At 45.9% G+C, this 18264-nt stretch overlaps 1 protein-coding gene across 8 annotated transcripts in view; it reads right to left on the bottom strand.

Annotated features, from left to right (window-relative positions):
* pdzd2 (PDZ domain containing 2) overlaps window positions 1-18264 on the bottom strand; it is a 104382-nt gene that overhangs the window by 70943 nt on the left and 15175 nt on the right. For 5 of the 8 annotated variants that reach the window (XR_015094830.1, XM_086075927.1, XM_086075923.1 and 2 more), the window contains exons 2-5: window positions 18028-18071; window positions 17555-17945; window positions 8707-9158; window positions 5202-5712 (exon numbers count right to left, since the gene is read on the bottom strand). Coding sequence is in view for 7 of the 8 variants with exons in the window: in XM_086075927.1 (XP_085932053.1) it covers window positions 5202-5712; window positions 8707-9158; window positions 17555-17680 (1089 nt within the window). In the remaining variant the exon portion in view is untranslated. Of the gene's footprint in view, window positions 1-5201; window positions 5713-8706; window positions 9159-17554; window positions 17946-18027; window positions 18072-18264 lie in introns of those variants that run through there. The other 3 variants (XM_086075926.1, XM_086075928.1, XM_086075930.1) reach the window with 3 other exon arrangements.

Consider the following 18264-nt stretch of genomic DNA (forward strand, 5'->3'; position numbering starts at 1 on the left):
TCTCACTGAGCAGCACAGAATTGCAAGAGTGGTGCACGTAGCGAGTGTTTCTTTTTCGACAGGCTTTGAAGCACAAGCAATGAATAAAAATCACACCGATAGCTGTGGTGCGCTACTAGCAATGATCATACATGGATATTACCAGCGCAACTGCCGCTGCTCACAAATGAGAAAGAGAATTGCGTGTGCTTATGAAGACCCGATGGGACACATGCGAACCAAAAAGTTAAAACTGGTTTTAAAAGCCGCTTTACGTGTAGAGGTTTCCTCCGGCCACTAGCGGTCACTCGGGGATTAGATTTCTTGCGGAGCAGTTCTCCATTTTGTTATGTTGCCTACAGGACATGTTGTTGCCACAGTGCTACTCTCAATTTATATCAAGCTGCTGATGTTATTCATGCAAGTCTACATGTTTCATATATTATTATTAGTTGGGTAGTCATTCTTAATGTTGTCTATCTATTATATGTTTGTACCTCTGCAGGGCTCCTTCATCTCTGTCAATAAATGCTAATTGACATTGAAGAGTGTGTTTCTTCATGAAGGAGCCATGATCATCGTTGAATGTTGCATCCCTGGCTGTGCTTTCAGCACTACTGACGTGTCTGAGGCCCTCGCCATGGCTTTATTGGCAAATCATAGCTTTGTGCATCAGAACCCGCCTGTCCAGGCATCAGCTCAGGCGCCAGCCTTTCAAGGCCCGAAACTGACAGCCTGTTGAAAGCCAATCCCAATGCTGCTTCCAGGCCCTTGCCAGATCTCATCGCCGCTATGCGTTCGCTTGCTGTCATCCCAATGGCCACTTGTGTCCTACACACCAAGCTGCTTCAGTTGCGCCAGGAACACGATGAAACGTTCCGAGCTTTTGCTGCCAGAGTGTGGGGAAAAGCGGAGACATGCGGCTACGCTGCAGTATGTGAGTTTGGGAGTGATGTGGACTTTACTTTACTGACCACCTCATCCGTGATGTTTTGAAAAATGACATCTATGACTCGGACATACGCCGTGCTACACTGTGTATACCTGATGTCCTGCGTAGGCCTGTGAATGATGTGATTGCACTAGTCAAAAGCAAAGAAATGGCTCGTGATGCTCTCCCATCACCCACCCTGTCAGCGATGTCGTCATTTCAGAGCCATAAAAGAGATCCACGTATAGATGCCGCTCCCAGCAGACAAAACCAGACAGTGCCCTGACTGTAAAAGCCTATTTAAGATTTTCACTGAAGGGCCTCGAGGGTGGAACACCAAGCCCCACCAGATCTGCATTGAATGCGAAAGGGCCTGTCGGCACAAGAGGCAACAGTAGCCACCGACAGAGGGTCATCAGGCCGCCATGGAGTCGGAGCCAATCTCTGCGGTTTCTTAGAAGAAGAAAAAAAAATCTCTGCGGTTTCATTAATTCCGTCCAGAGCCGAACCCGGGCGACGTCGTAGGGTCCGGCGCCGCGCTGCAACAACACACAGTGGTATCCACAAACCCACACCCATCAGACTCGAGCAAAACATCTTTACTAAGGGTGAATGGAGAAAAGCCAAGCTACGGGACGACCTCCGCGTGTCCGTCGCTATCTCAATCGACAGGCCAGTTGGACTGGAAAGCGGCATCAGGGACCGGGGCTCAGTCAAAGCAGTGAATATATCCGCCATCGCAGACACTGGCGCACAATCGAACATTTGGTCTCTAGAGGAGTTCCTCGCCTGTGGATTTCCCCGCAACGTCATTTACCGTGTCAGTCTCGGTCTGTCTGCTGCCAACCGCTAGGGGCATTCTTTGCCAAGCTCTCTACAGTCCCCGGTTGTGGTGTGGCAGCGGCATCCTGCCGGTCGGTGTCGGGGGATTGTGTTGAATGCAGAGAAGTTCCAATTTGCGGTGAAAAGCATTGATTTTGCCGGCTTCAGAGTCTCTGACGCCTCCATCGAAACACTCACCAAGTACTTGGATGCAATTAGAGACTTTCCCTCCCCGGTGTCTACGACAGATATTAGGAGCTGGTTCGGCCTTGTCAACCAGGTGGCCAACTATGCGCAATTACGTGACATGATGGCACCATTCAAGCAATTCCTTAGCCCCCGCTGTAAGTTCTCATGGTCTTCTGAACTGGAGGAAGCCTTCCAGGCGTCCAAGCTGTCCATTATCTGAGCCATCCGTGAGGTTGTGGAGATTTACAACATGCAGAAACGCTGCGGCCTTCGCCCTGACTGCTCCAGGCTTGGTATTGGTTACTTCCTGCTTCAACAGCATTGCAATTGCGCCTCTTGTGTACCTGATTGTTGCTCAGGGGGTTGGAGGATCACCTTGTCTGGTTCTCGTTTCCTGTCGTCAGCGGAACAATGCTATGCTGCCATCGAATGTGAGGCCCTTGCTGTGGGGACTTGAGCAAACGAAGTATTTCACTCAGGGTTGTGACAACCTCGTGGTTACCAACCATAAGCCTCTGGTAAAGATCTTCGGCAATAGGTCGCTGGATGAAATAATTAACTCTCGCCTGTTCAAACTTAAACAATGCACATTCCCATGGCGCTTCGACATTGTGCACCTGCCTGGCAAGAGTAACCACTCCGCTGATGCTGCTTCGAGGCATCCTTCTCCCTCTGGATCAGTGAATGGGCCATCATTGAAGTCGTGTAGCGTGCCTGATGCGGTGGAGTCAGCACTAATGGCCGCCAGCCGTGAAGATGCACAGGATCTCGGCGCAATATCATGGTCCCTCCTCGCACAGGAAACTGCAGCTTCGCCCGCATCCTGTACCTCATCAAGACCGAGGGTAGGATTGATGCGAGCGACCCTGCCCTGGGGGGCCTGTCCCCAGCCTGCGAATCCATCAACGCGCAGGGTGTCCTGCTGTATCACGACCGCATCGTGATCCCTCTATCCCTGCGTGGTAGAGTCCTTCGGCATCTCCATGCTGCTCACCAGGGTTTTTCTGTGATGGAGCAGCGTGCTCGTGCTATAGTCTACTGGCCTGGGATGGCCAAGGAGATACACTCTACAAGACATGGCTGTGCTGACTGCAACCGCAATGCCCCTTCACACACACCGTCCTTACCATCGTCGCCGCCATCCACCCCGTTCGAGGCTGTGTTTGCTGACTTCTTTGACTACAACGGGCGCCACTACTTGGTTATTGGGGATCGGCTCGGTGGAGGTCCTGAGCTCTACAGATTTAGGTGGCTCAGCACATTCGGGGTGCCTGAGAAACTTTCGAGCGATGGTGGTCCTGAGTTTGTGGCAAGCCACACTGAGAACTTCTTCCGTATATGGTGCGTCAGACATTGTGTGTCCTTGGTCGGTTTCCCAGAGTTGAATAGGAGAGCTAAGGTCGCTGTGAAGACTGCTAAGCGACTCCTTGTTTCTAATACCGGCCCTACTGGCAGCTACCCATGACCGCTTTCTGCGTGCCATGTTGCAGTTGAGCAACACCCCTGACCCTGATTGCAACCTCTCCCCAGCTCAGATTATCTTTGGTCACCCTCTCACAGACTCGCTGTCTTTTGTCAATCGGCTGGAAAAGTTCTCCAACCCGCACATCCGTCCTCTATGGCGCCAGGCATGGGCGACCAAGGAGGATGCTCTCCGTACCCGCTTGACCCGTACCACTGAATCGCTAAGGGCTCATTCGAGGCCCCTCTGCCCACTGGTGCTTGGCGAGACGGTGTTCATCCAGAATCAGCTGGGCCCAAGCCCTTGTAAGTGGGACAGGTCTGGTGTGGTGGTGGAGTCGCTGGGCCACGATCAGTACCGCGTCAAGGTCGACAGGTCTGACTTTTTGCAACAGTCGGTTCCTCGGCGCCTTCATACCGGCCGCCCCCTCCATTGGACTTTATCCAGCGGGATCGTTACCACTGCGCTCTGCCCAGGTACAGGAGCCCCAATCGGTCCTTACGGGCCCGGTGATGTCCCAGGGGGACCCTTGACTGTCGATGGATGTGGCCTGCAACTCGGCCTCGGATGTGGCTGTGTCTGCGCCTGGTGATGGGCCTCCCTCAGGCCCCATGGGCCGATGCGGACCCAACGGCAACTTCGTCATCTCAGTCGCCACCTTTGTCACCCCTACCCCCTCGTCAATGCCGTGTGAGGAAGCCGCCCAAGCGCTATGTGCCTGAGAGTGGCCGTTGGAGTCCTTCTACCTATGTGTCCATAGGCGTCTGAACTGGGGGGAATGTAGCGGTTTCGTCCGGCCACAAGGGGTGACTGGGGGATTAGATTTCTAGCACTGTCTCTCGAAGGCCGTTCTCCATTTGTCCATTATGTTGCCTACAGGACCACAGTGCTACTCAAGCTGCTGACGTTATTCATGAAAGTCTACATGTTTCATATATTATTATTAGTTGGGTAGTCATTCTTAATGTTGTCTATCTATTCTATGTAAGTTTATAGCCATCTTATGTTTGTAACTCTGCAGGACTCCTTCATCTCTGTCAATAAATGCTAATTGACATTGAGGAGTGTGTTTCTTCATTACGGGCTTCGGGTGGCGGAGTGGTGCCGTGGGTTCGCTTACCCACCCAGGAGACCATGTGCGCGTGTGTTTGAGTGAATAGAAAGGGAAAAAAGCTGCTTTACCCAGTGACTTATAGAGTGAAGCAACGGACCAGCGCGAATGTTGATGACGTATGTAAACAAACACGCACATACATGCCTGAAAATTATCGCGCCCGGCAAATTTATCGAGCTAATTTTTTATTATCGTGCAATTAATTGATTTATTGCATATCGCCCTACAGACAGACAGACAGACAATTTCCCATGGTAGCTAATTTCACCCACACGCACACATGCACTAATAATGCTATGAGGATGACCCTGCGTGACATTAACTGCAAAATGAACTTTTATCCCAGTCACGAGTTTGGCCATATTGTGTAAGGTGAATTGGTGGGAGGGATATTTGTTCGGAAGATGTAACTCAGCTAGCAAGAAGTTCAGCGTAGCATGCATGCCCCCCCGCCCCCCGTAGGAATATTAATCCCTCGAATTAATCCCCATTTTTAATCAATGTACCTGTAATCTGATTACATGTTTTTACTGTAACGGAATAGTTTTAATTTTTTTTTACTGCCAATAGCAATACAACTGAGGTAACATATGGGCAAAAGAGGAAGCATCACAAAAAGTGTTGTTAGCAATAAAATGGAAAAAAGGTGGAACTGAAAATCACAATACAATCATGCCTTACGGAGATAAGAATGCCTGAATTACCTGGTTAGAAGGTTGACTGCAGAAAGACTCTTTTTTACTTTCCAACAGTTGACTGTGACTCCTTGAAGGCAGTGGAGCAGTGGCTGCATTGTGGAGATGATGGTGGGCAACTTTGAAATGAGGTAATGTGTCTTGATTTTCTTCTGTAGGCAGATGTGTAGAGAAGATACGTCCCGTTTTCTCCTTTGAAGGGCAGACTCCTCCTTCAACAAAGCTAGAGGAGCTGAAGTCACTATAATAACTCTGAAATTCAGAGTCAGTATCATCTTTGTTGTCTCTTTTGCAGGGCGACCGTGATATGACACCAAATTTGCGTGTACGTTTGCACGTTACAGGACTGTCAATGGAGTCAGTGGAAGTGCACTGTGGCAGGTCATCACAGCAGTCATTACTGATGAAAGTACTTAGACTGCCATCAACACCACAGGGAGGGAGAGGAGCTTTTCGCTTGACTCGCCGTAGCAGTACAAGGTAAATATAGCCTCCATTCCAGCACTGATCAACCAGGTAACTGGAAATACACATTAAAATACAAGTAAATGGGAGTGACTATACTGTACATAACATGTCACCAGTGTCACTGGGGAAACAACAGATTTGTTTTACCAACAGACTTCTCTGCAGTTTTAGTTATTTGGTGTAATAAAAATAAAAATAAACATATATAATAGGAATCTTTCCACCAAAGTTGACAGTGCGATTTATAAACAATTCTGGGCATGTTACTTTAAAATCTATTAATTAGTTATAGTTACTTATTTTATTTATTTATTTTTCATTTTCATGTTTATTTGAATAGGCACACACAAAAACAATCTCTAATGCACAAGATCACAGCATTTGTAGCTAATGCTAATTTCCAATGCCCGTTCCTTGAAGAACTTTTAGACAAACACAACCCAAAAAAAAAATACATAATCACATTAGAAAATACACATTTGTAAAATAGAGGGATGCAAATACATGTACCAGCACTGACCACCCGGCCCACATACAGACACACGCACACTCTATAAATGCATGCAGGCCTGATATTAGACTAGCCATTTTGTCAGTTTAACTTTAAAATGCTTATAATTTTGTAATGCTTTCAAGTTAGTGGGTAGCTCATTCCACATCTTAACCCCCTGACAGTAAAAGATTTCTGTCCGAAGAAAGTTTTTCTATTTTATTTTTTTATTTTGCAGTTCCCTGAGGCAGCACTCCTCATTGCTATACTACTGCATGTAAGCACTTCCACATGAAAATAAAACTTGCAACTTTGTTTTAATGATTGAAGCTTAACATATTCAGATATTTCAGAACATGGCAATGGTGTGATCTTAATGGCATTTCCCCAGTATTTGAAAGGAGCCATTTCACAGTATTTTAAGCCTTTCCTCCATTAAGTATAGGCATATATGATTAAATCTAAAGTTGAAACAATGGAGAAGTAATTTCTTATGAAATATGAGTTATTTTGCTGGCTATTTTTCTAACCTGAAAGTAAGACGCCCAGTTCAATAAAACCCTGCCTGTCCACGTGTGGCTGTCGCATAGTGGTCGAGAGACCGCGGCAAGACTGGCCAGCCACTGCAGTACCAACCGCATCTTCTTTAAATGTAGAAATTGGATGGATGTTAAATTTTTCAATAAACATTTTAAACAAAACGGGTACTGCGGTTCAGTGATTGCCACCATGACAAGCACCGACCACCTTATGCCCATAGCTCCAATTGGCCGCCTCAACAATGGAAGCGCGGAACTTGGTCCACTCAGACTCAATGTCCTCCGCCTCCCCAGGGATAAGGGAGAAGCTCTGTCTGAGGTGGGCGTTGAAACACTTTCTGACAGGAGACTCTGCCAGGCGTTCCCCGCAAACCCTCACAATATGTTTGGGTCTTTCCCCACCATCGAAGCTAACACACCACCAGGTGATGATTAGTTGACAGCTCCGCCTCTCTCTTCACCCGAGTGTCCAAAACATGCACCCACAAATCCGATGACACAACCACAAAGTCGATCATCAAACTGCAGCCCAGGTGTCCTGGTGCCAAGTGCACATATGGACACCCTGATGTTTGAACATGGTGTTCGTTATGGACAATCCATGATGAACACAGAAGTCCAGTAACAGAACACTGCTCGGGTTCTGGGAGGGTGTGTGTGTGTGGGACTGAGGATTTTTTTTAAAGATTAAAGAAAAAGAGGGCACATTTTAATACATAGTGCCAAGGCCCTATTTTAAGAGCCTACGAGCCATCTATGTCTAATCTGCTGTATTTGTTTTAAAAGGCAGCAACTTCTTTTAAATGTATTTTTAGTTATTTATTGTTGTTAAAAATAAACATTTGCAAAGAATGCTGATGTGATTTTTTTTTTAAGGCTAAAAGAATAACCGTAAAAACCGTAAAACCACATTTTTTTAAACCGTTTTTCTCAGACTATAATCGTACACCAAAATCTGAAACCGTTGCACCCCTTGTGTGGAGGTGAGTTTGACTATATCTAGTCAGAACTTCACAGCTTTGCACACAAGCTCGGGCTCCTTCCCTGCCAGAGAGGTGACATTCCATGTCCCTTGGGCTAGCTTCTGTAAGCCGGGGATCGGACTGCCAAGGCCCTCGCTTTTGGCTGCCGCCCAGCTCACAGTGCGCCCGACCCCTTTGGCCCCTCCCCCAGGTGGGAGAGCACATGGGAAGGGGAACCACATTGGATTTTTGGGCTGGTCCCGGCCACCAGACGCTCGCTTTCGAGCCCCACCTGCAGGCCTGGCTCCAGAGGGTGTCCCCCGGTGACCCCTGTAAGTTTGTGTACACTGTACACGTATGCATTTCACCTAAAGAAAACATGACCGCACAACAAATAATGACCTCACAGCCATGTTAATTATTTGTCATGGAGGCAATGATATTAAAAACTATTCCCTATGAGAATCAAATTGTTGATGTCAAAGCTTTCACACTTACTCCTCTGTCACAATGTAGCAAAATACAATTCATGATCGTGTAGGGTGTTGATGCAATGTCGACAATGTTGACTTTTTATACTGTAACGTCATTATTCCCAGCACTGTTTATAAATGTCATCTGTTTTATATGATTTTTGTATTTAAAAATTACTTTTGTTGAATCAGAGCCAAGATTTGATACAGTGCAACAATGCAACATAAACAGAATGTCAACAACCCCAATGCATGGTCATGGACGACCACCATGTGTCCAATTGTTCGTGATATTGTGTATGCATAATAGAAGTTCAAAAGTCAGAACAAGTATGACCATTAAAATATTTTGTAAGATAACTATGATATTCGGTTATGAATTTACACACACAAATAACCGATGCTATTGCGCACTGACAATTATGAAACCAAGGTATAGCCCTGGTTATCCTTGTGGGATACTATCATGATTTTCTTGTATTTGTAATGTAAAATTAAATCTTAAAATAAAATTTGATCTTTGCTATCTTACTTTTCACACAAAAATTGGTTGACTGACAATGATTTTTTGAGTAAACTTACCTGGCTCCGGTAACATCCACTCCCACCATTAGCTGCCCATTTAGTGATAGCAATTCATCTCTCAGTTTGATTCTGCCACAGCAAGCTGCTGGGCTTCCCTTTCTCACTTCTGTTACCCAGATGCAGCCCACATGCATGATGGGGCTCTGATCTCTTCTCCTCCTTGGTCCTCCCTTTTTTCTTCCATCAGGGTCCCCGAAAATTGGGATGTTTCCAAAGCTAAGACCAAAATCAGATGGATCACTTTCATTTTTCCTCATAGAAACAGCATGAACCTCAACATCTGATCCTTCGTTGTAGGATGACAGGTCGGCTGATAAAGCAGAGTGATCCTCTATGAAGTTGAAGTTGATGTATTCTACTAGCTTCTGGATAGCAGCCAGACACACGGACATGTTCTCCACATGAAGACTACTGCAACTGCACACTTTATCTCCATTCTGGTCACAGGCCTGTAAAAAGTGTAGAAAACGTGGTCAAGCAATCAACTCAATTAATTACATTGTTTTACCAATTTGAACCCAGTGAGCTGCGAACGTTGTCGAACGTTACGAATGTTGAATTCGCCAAGTATGAGGTTGTCGTCTCTGTCATTTCGCGACATTTCTATGACGTTTTTGCGACATTTGAGACAACACATGAATTAACCTGAAATTTGAATCAAATTGATCCACCCAACGGATGAAAATTATTATTTTTGCTAACTAAAAAGACAGAGTTTATAATACAACAATTGAGATACAACAACTTTGAATATAATAACAAATCAGGTAAATTTCTTGCAAACCAAATTCAACGCAATCGGGAAAAATCGCTTATAACGGCTATTAAACGGACAACTGGTGAATGTACACAATCACCAGAAGAAATTAATCAAATTTTTTATAACTATTATCACAACCTATACTCAGAAACTAATAAGCCTAACCCAGAGCGTATTGAGGCATTCCTCAGTAGTTTAAATATACCTCAGTTAACTACTGAATATAAAGATATGTTAGATGCGCCACTTACTATAAACGAGTTGTACAGTGCTCCAGATAGTATGCCAAATGGCAAAGCACCTGGCCCGGATGGTTATCCGGCTATATTTTTTAAGCACTTCTGGTTAATGCTTGTTCCACTATTCTTAAGAGTAGTAACAGAAATTAAAACTAATGGTCACATACGCCCACACATGAATACAGCAGCAATTACACTTTTATTAAAGCCAGAAAAAGACCCCACCCTTCCATCAAGTTACCGTCCGATTTCACTAATTAACACTGATATTAAAATGATCACTAAGGCTTTCACATCTAGACTAGAAAAAGTAATCCCGACAATCATTCATAGCGACCAAACAGGCTTTATTAAAGATCGTCACTCTTATTTAACCTTATTAGCATGTCACAGCGGCATGATAAAAAGGCAGTTATATCATTGAATGCAGAAAAAGCTTTCGACAAAGTTAACTGGTCCTTCCTCTTTGCTGTTTTAAATAAATTTGGCTTTGGGAAGTCATTTATTCACTGGGTGTCAGTATTATATGATTCTCCTAAAGCTACAGTTACTACTAATGGGATTATATCTCAGAGTTTTACTCTACAGAGAGGCACAAGACAGGGATGCCCACTGTCGCCTTTATTATTTGCAATATTTATTGAACCGCTTGCATTAGCCATACGCCAGGAAAGAAGGATTCAAGGAATTCACTCTGAGGTAACAGAACATAAAATTAATCTATATGTCGATGATATTTTACTTTATTTAGAAAAGCCCGCTATTTCATTAGGGGAAGTATTTAATTTAATAACTAAATTCTCACAGTTATCAGATTATTCTATTAACTGGACAAAATCAACACTTCTACCTATTACAGAAATTTCATGGAAACCTGCAAGCCAGGACCCACACTACTCATTTCCTATAGGTCATTTTAAATACTTAGGCATAAAAATCTCGACTAAATTAACTGATTTAATTCATTTAAACTTTACTCCACTTCTGGATAGCATTTATAGTGACTTGGAGCGCTGGAATAATCTTCCTATTTCTCTAATAGGACGAATAGCCACTATTAAAATGAAAGTTTTACCCAAAATAAACTATTTTTTCTCAATGATTCCATTTAAACCTACGGCTAACTGGTTCCATTTGTTGGACTCAGCCGTTACAAAATTTTACTAGAATAAAAAAAAAAGCAAAGATTAGTCTATCTACTCTTCAGAAAAATAAATCCAAAGGAGGTCTAGAGGCACCAAATTTTATGCACTACTATATAGCTAACCAGCTACAATATACCATTTTATGGGCACAACCCAACAGAGATACTAACTGTTGGCTGGAACTAGAACAAAAGGATTGTAATAACCTCAGACTTCTAGATTTACTCTTTATTAAAACATCGATTAAGCGACATAATTGTTTTAAAAATCCAATGATTTCCGCCACCCTGACTGCCTGGTGGAAGGCACTAGAAATTAAAAAAGCCCAAGTGGAGCGCTGTGGGCTTTCTCTCCTATGGCCTAACCCCGACTTTCAACTTAACAAACAATCGTTTTATTTAGGTGTGTGGGAGCATAACTTACATTGATGTTTCTATATTTGGCAATTTGTAACTAATGGTTGTCTTTTTATAGTCAGGAACCCAGCTGCTGCCAACAGGATCGAGCAAATTCACCTCCAATGGGCACTAAGGGTTAATATTCGGATTCACTGCATGCCAGTGGGTTAATTCTATAGGTGCTGTCCCCCCCCTGGCTGGGCGTGGGCGGGTCTGCCCCTCTGTTGGCTGCTGGGTGGCGGCTGCGTCTTGGCCGTTCCCTGGGTCTCTTGGGGGGTGCTGCGTTGCGGGGCTCTCCCTGGTATCCGGGGCGGCGCCGGTCCGGCGCGGTCCGTCGCTCTGGGCCCGGCGACGCGGTTCGGGGCCTGGGGGCCGCCGGGGTGCCCCGTGGTTCCCTCTCCCCTCCCCCTTCCTCCCCCTTGCTGCCTTTACCTCCTCGCCTCTCCCCGCCCGTCCTCCGCCTCCCTGTCCCTTCTCCCTCGTCACCCTTCCTCCTCCTCTCCCCCTCTCTCTGCGGCCCTGCCGCTGCCCCTTGTCCTTCTTGTCGTCCCCTTCCCCCTCCCCTGTACACCTTCCTTCCCCTCCCCTGGGCCGGGGGCTCCATCCGTGGCCCGGGTCTCGGCGTTCCGGGGGCTGGAGGGGTGGATGGGCCTTTGGTGTTGTGCCCGCTCCGGTGGACATCCTGGCACCTCGGGCGGGCCCCAGTATCCGGGGGGCGAGCCCTATCGCCCCGCCGGGCTGGTCCCATATGCCCGCCGGGGTCCTGGTGGGGTGGGTGGGGCTTTGGTGGGCGGGTGCGCCTCCTGCCCCCGCCCGGTTGGGGGAGAGGCCCCGCTGGTCACTCCTCTTAACTCACTGCACTAGGTTTGCACAATACACTTTTATAGACATATAGGGCACACAACACACTTTGGGGGGGTGGGGTAGGGTGGAAACACCGTCTTCGCCCTACAACTCCCCTCCAATTTGAATGCACCACACAACTGTGGTGGGGGAGGGGGGGGCTGTCAGGGTGGGGTGCCATCAGTTGGGGACCGCAGTATAGAGCAGTGCTGCGGTCCCCTGGCGGACTCAGTAACAGGGGTTAGCTTTCACTAAGAACGCTGGAGTGACGACCGGGGCCTTTCCCCGCTGGGCCTGGGGTTCGGGGGTACCGGCCGTCCTCCGGTGCCCCCATCTCCCCTTCTGCCCCCGGTGTTCTGTCCCTCCGCGCGGCGGGGGGTGGGGTGGGCACGGGTGCCCTCTCCGCTCCGCTGTCCGGCCCCTCTTCGGCACCGATGCCTGGGTGCGGGGGGTCCCCGGGGGCTGGGGGGCTGCCGGTTGGTCGGGGTGGTGTCGGGGGGCGGCTTTGTTGGGGGGAGGTGGCGGGGGGCTTGGGTGGCGGCTGGGGCTGGGTTGGGGTGGATGGCGGTGATGGATGGGGGGCGGGGGGGTCGTGGGGGGAGCGGGGGCTGTGGACCGGTGGGGTGCCTGGTGGGCCTGCAGTGCCCCGTCCTGCTGCGTTGGGTTGGGGCCGCGGGCCGTGTTGGGATGGGGGGCGCTCCTGCTCCTGGGTTTGCTCTCCGGCCGGTGGCCCTGGCGGGGCCCGGGGGTCGTCCTTTGGCGCTGCCGCGGCCTGGGGGGCCCTGAGGTGTTGCGCTTGCTCTGTCCTGGCAGGGGTCGACGGCTCCCCTCTTTGGTGGAGATTTTCATGCATGCCAGATCCACCACACGAGCATCTATCGAAACTCAGACGCAATCTGCTTTTTCCTCAGGTCATTGAATTGGTGGAGGCTGGTGTCTGTGGATCTCACTCTGCTTCGTTTGTCCTTCCTTCCTTTCCTCAGTCTCTCCTTTGGTCTCTTGAGGTATCCCTGATTTTTTTGATTTGTTGGAATTTAGATGTTTCTGGGGTTGGTGAAGAACTCTGGTTGGTGGCCCGGTGGGTGGTGTCTGGTCGGTGCTGGATTTTACCTTCCTTTGTTTTCTTTGGTCCTTCCTCGGGTCTCCTGACGGCGGTGTTCGGTTTAGGTGAACGGTATGGGATTTTTTTTAATAGGTTTTTGGTGAACTAACGAATACACACACGCACGCACGCACACACGCACATACACATACTCAACCACATACAACAAAATAAAAAATAAAATTAAAAAATAAGAGCAATGATGATGACATTACCGAATGAACAAAACTGAGCTCTTTAAAAAAAAAAATATATATATATATATATATATATATATATATATATTATTTTTCATTCCCTTTTTTATTAGAAGATTAGACATTTTTGTCCAGTCCACGTCATCGCTGTGACGTGTTGTGCACACGCAAAACTTGATTTTGGACTCGTCTCCTGGTCTGTTGTGTTTCATATTATTCCTTCAAGATCAGAAAAAATATATACATTTATTACGGAAGTGAATGGCGAACACAGCCCACCCCTGTTTGTGTGTGCAACAAGTCTATTACGGTGGCAAATGAATGAAAACCGTGACTTATTGTCACAAAATGTATGGGTACATACTACATGTGTAGACATGTGCTAATATTAGTAATGTTGGATCCTCCACCTCGTAGCCACAAAAAAAAAATTAGTTTCTTTATGTATAATCATAGTCTAAAAATATTAGAACGAAGCTCACAATATTGTGAAAAATAATTAACCCAGAAGCGTTGCCGCACATTCATATGCATATTAACGCTTTCGCGTGCACGCACATCAGCGATGACGTGGACTGGAATAAAATATCCAATATGACAGTGTACATGGTATGTCATTATTTTGACACTTAATCGGCTTGAACCTTTTTTTTCAGGGAGTCAGTTGCAATTGATATTTTAATATTCATATAGCCTACTGCGTTTTGGAGGAATTTCATCGGCTTGATTGTCCGTGCTGCCCGTGCTGCATGGGCACATTGAGCACTTGTAAAACATGAAAAATACAAACTAGAAAATATGTTCAATACATCTCTCCAAGATAGCTTTTGGTTTTTCATTTTTTAAATATGATTGCAATGGGTGTGCTAATGTAGCCGCAAGAGGGCACAAGCCAGTGTCTTTTTGTGCCGGTCCCAAGCCGGGATAAATACAGAGGGTTGAGTCTGGAATGTCATCCGACGTAAAACTTTGGCCAAATCAAACATGCAAATCAAATATATGACATCCATACCGGATCGGTCGAAGCTCAAGTTAACAACGACCGCCATCGGTGCTGCTGACCTACAGGGTGCCGGTGGAAATTGGACTATTGTTGGTCGAAGAAGGAGAGAAGGAAGATGTGTTCGTAGGAAGAAAGAGAAGAGGAACACCAAGAGTCTAGGACTGAGAGTAGGGATTTTGAATGTTGGAACTATGACAGGAAAAGGTAGAGAGCTGGTTGACATGATGCAGAGGAGGAAGGTGGACATACTGTGTGTTCAGGAGACCAGGTGGAAAGGGAGCAAAGCTAGAAGTTTAAGAGCAGGGTTCAAGTTATTATATCATAATGTAGATAGGAAGAGAAATGGAGTAGGAGTTATCGTGAAGGAACGTCCTAGGGGTAAAAAGAGTGTCAGAGTGATGAGCCTGAAGCTAGGAATCGAAGGTGTGATTGTCAATGTTAGTGGGTATTGATGAGTTATTAACATTGTTTTTCAGTTTCAATTTATATTTTAGCCGTTTTGGATTTAGTTAACTCAGTATGGCTCAATGAATAAGTATTGCATTCTTATCTGTCTCAGATTTATGAGAGGAGAAGGGCAACGGGTTCCTTCCATCTGCTATTTAGAAAGGAGTGTATGTAGTCTGGTACCTGTCTCTGTCGGAAGAGACAGGCTGATGTATGATTGTTTTTCTCTAATCTGATTTATACCTATGGGAACTCGGAGAGGGAGTAGAGAGGGATTTTTCTGGTATTTACTGAGTTGTAAACAAATGTACTGTGGGCTGATGGGAGGAGACTTTTCGTATTCACCCACTTTTCAATAAATAATGATGTGCCGGAGAAGAGAACACACAATCTGATAGAACACGAGGTTTGAGTGTCGTCAATTGTTGTCATCAGAAGCTTCTGTTTTAATGATACCTTTGCAAAGGGACTTCTTCACCAGAATCTCACCATTCAGTTAATTGAACACGCAAAGAGTACAATACTTAATATTGTCTACTCTAACAGTATGCACCACAGGTAGAATGTGAGCTGGAGGAGAAGGAGAACTTTTGGTTGGACCTTGATGAAATGATGCAGAGCATCCCTACAAGTGAGAGAGTTGTCATTGCAGACTTCAATGGACATGTTGGTGCAGGAAACAGAGGTGATGGGCAAGTTTGGTATCCAGGAGAGGAACACAAAAGGACAGATGGTGGTTGACTATGCAAAAAGAATGGAAATGGCTGTTGTGAATACTTTCTTCCAGAAGAGGCAAGAACATAGGGTGACCTACAAGAGTGGAGGTAGGAGTACACAGGTAGACTACATCTTGAGTAGACGGTGTAATCTGGGAGAGCAGCGACTGCAATGTAGTGGTAGGTGAGAGTGTAGCCAGACAGCATAGGATGGTAGTGTGGAGGATGACTCTGGCAGTGAGGAAGACAAAGACGGCAAAGGCAGAGCAGAGGACGAACTGGTGGAAGCTGAAAAACAAGGGGCTTACGATGACTTGTATGCTAGGTTGGACAGTAAGGAGGGAGAGACTGATCTATACAGGTTGGCAAGGCAAAGAGACCGAGATGGGAAGGACGTGCAACAGGATAGGGTAATATAGGATAGGGATGGAAGTGTGTTGACAGATGCGGAGGGGGGTGGGGGGAGGGGGGTGGCGGGGGGTGGGGGGTGGGGGGAGGGGGTGGCGGGGGGTGGTGGGTGGGGGGGGGGTACAGGGCGAGGACGCCGAGGTAAAGTCCGACAAAAAACAACAAAGTCCTAAATCAAAGCAAACTCAAGTGGCATGACGAGGAACTAGCAAGACATGGGAGAAACGACAAAACTTGGAAACGACAATGGACCGACCCAGACTGGACAAACACAACAGACTAAATACACCAACACTGGGGAACACAATAGGCTGAGGGCACCGATTGGTCAGACACACTGGGAAGGGAAGAAACACAGGTGGACGTGATCAGACATAACGAGACAAGGGGAAAAATCAGGAACACATGACAAACACCAACCACAGACAAAAACAACAAAACATACCCATAATGAACAAAATCCAACCCCTCCAAAACCGAAACATAACAGCTCCCCTTCATCTGACTAATAGTGTGGATTTTAAACATAGAAGGGCCAAAACATGCCGGATGAAAATTAAACTGCACAAAAAAAAAAATAGCCACCAGAGGGTGCTAGAACTGCACAAATGGAAATCAGCTTGACTTTTTTTTAAAGATGTGCTGCTTTTAATACCGTGACACGATGACAATATTTTGTGGCAGTTTTAATATCGCGATATCACAATATTGCCATTATCGTTACATCCCTAATGACAGACTGATGCAGACTCGGCAGGCTGTTTTGCATTGTAAGGTATATCTTAAACAAGAGTAATAGTGACACTTTCACTCGACTGTATGTGTGCTAGCTAGTGGTGAATGGTGATATATAAAGTTGTGCTCATAAGTTTGCATACCCTTTAGGTATAACTGTTATATATGCTTGCGTAAGCACAACCACACCAAGAATAAGAGTAAACTAGCAACCAATATTTGCCAACTTACCTTCAAATTTGCAGTGCTACGATGAGGCTTAAAATGTAAAAAAAAAAAGGTAATTCCAGCAGTGGACTCTGAAGAACTCCACCGGACATTGACATCCCACTGAACAGGGAACGTAACAAGCTAATGCCAATGGGCTGTGTGCGCAAAGATCGGTCACTTTGTCGCAATGGAATATAGCGTGCAAACTTAGGCATATCTATTGCATTGTAGAGGAACTATTGTGCATGTTCAATTTTTAACACGGTTCAATGTGTGCGCCCCAACCAGAAATGTGTCATGATTTCAGATAACAGATATGAACAAATTCATAATTAACTACTTTTTATCCAGCTTATCTAAAAGTACTTATACATCGATTAATTGTAAATACGTAAACATATATAAAAATAATTTGACCTCTGAGGAGAGAGATGAGATCGGTGGAAAAGAGCGGTTTATTTTTATGGGATCAGCCAATCACCGATCCCCCAAAATTAAGGCGATCGAGGCCGATCAATCAGCCGGCCGATCGGTCGTGCACCCCTAATTTTTGTATAGGAAATACTGATTTTCACAAGCAGGAGAGTGTAGGAAAATGCATACTAACAATAAACTGGAAACATCCAGAAGAAGGCGAAATACCTTGCTGACGCAGATTCCAGTTTGCAGTTTCAAGTTGTTCTCCTGGTGTGACCTTTCAGCATGAGCTTTAAGCCACTCCTTGAGAAGTGAAAGGATGCTGAGGGCATTGTCCTGGGATATGGGCATTCTGGCATTACCATAGGCCTATTGAGACTTTCTCACCAACAACAACGGTGATGCTGCCAAATGTCCATGCAGGCACAAGAAAAACAGTTTATCCTGATGGCTCTAAATCAATCTCCAAAACACCATGACAGAGCCAAAACCTTCAGTGTCTGTATTTATCCCCCCCCCAAAAAAAGTCAGACTTGCATGCAATATTCCAGATTGTGGAGGATGGTTTGGGTGCTTGTATAGGTCTGTTTGGGATGTTGCAGAATCCCACAAATACCTAAACGGGAGAAAATAACATTGATTAATTTATTATTAACGAGACACACTCTATCAAACAGCGCTGTTGTAATTAAACTAACCTTATTCTCTTAACTATTGTAGAATGTGAATAAGCATCCAGGCACTGTGAAGAAAAGCAGTGATGCAAATTAACATTTTAAAGTCTTAAAAATCTAATAGTAAAGTAGGTAACAACCAATCATGGCTCACCTGTTTTCAGGGTTTTGTCATTAAACTGAGCCATGATTGGTCGTTACCTACTTCCTCAGCACAGATGATGTCTTAATCAGTCGACACCAAGTGGAATTTTTTTTTTT

The sequence above is a fragment of the Leptonotus elevatus genome, chromosome 5 (genome assembly GCF_054856555.1).
Source record: "Leptonotus elevatus isolate MCC_2025b chromosome 5, RoL_Lele_1.0, whole genome shotgun sequence".
Classification (NCBI taxonomy): domain Eukaryota; kingdom Metazoa; phylum Chordata; class Actinopteri; order Syngnathiformes; family Syngnathidae; genus Leptonotus; species Leptonotus elevatus.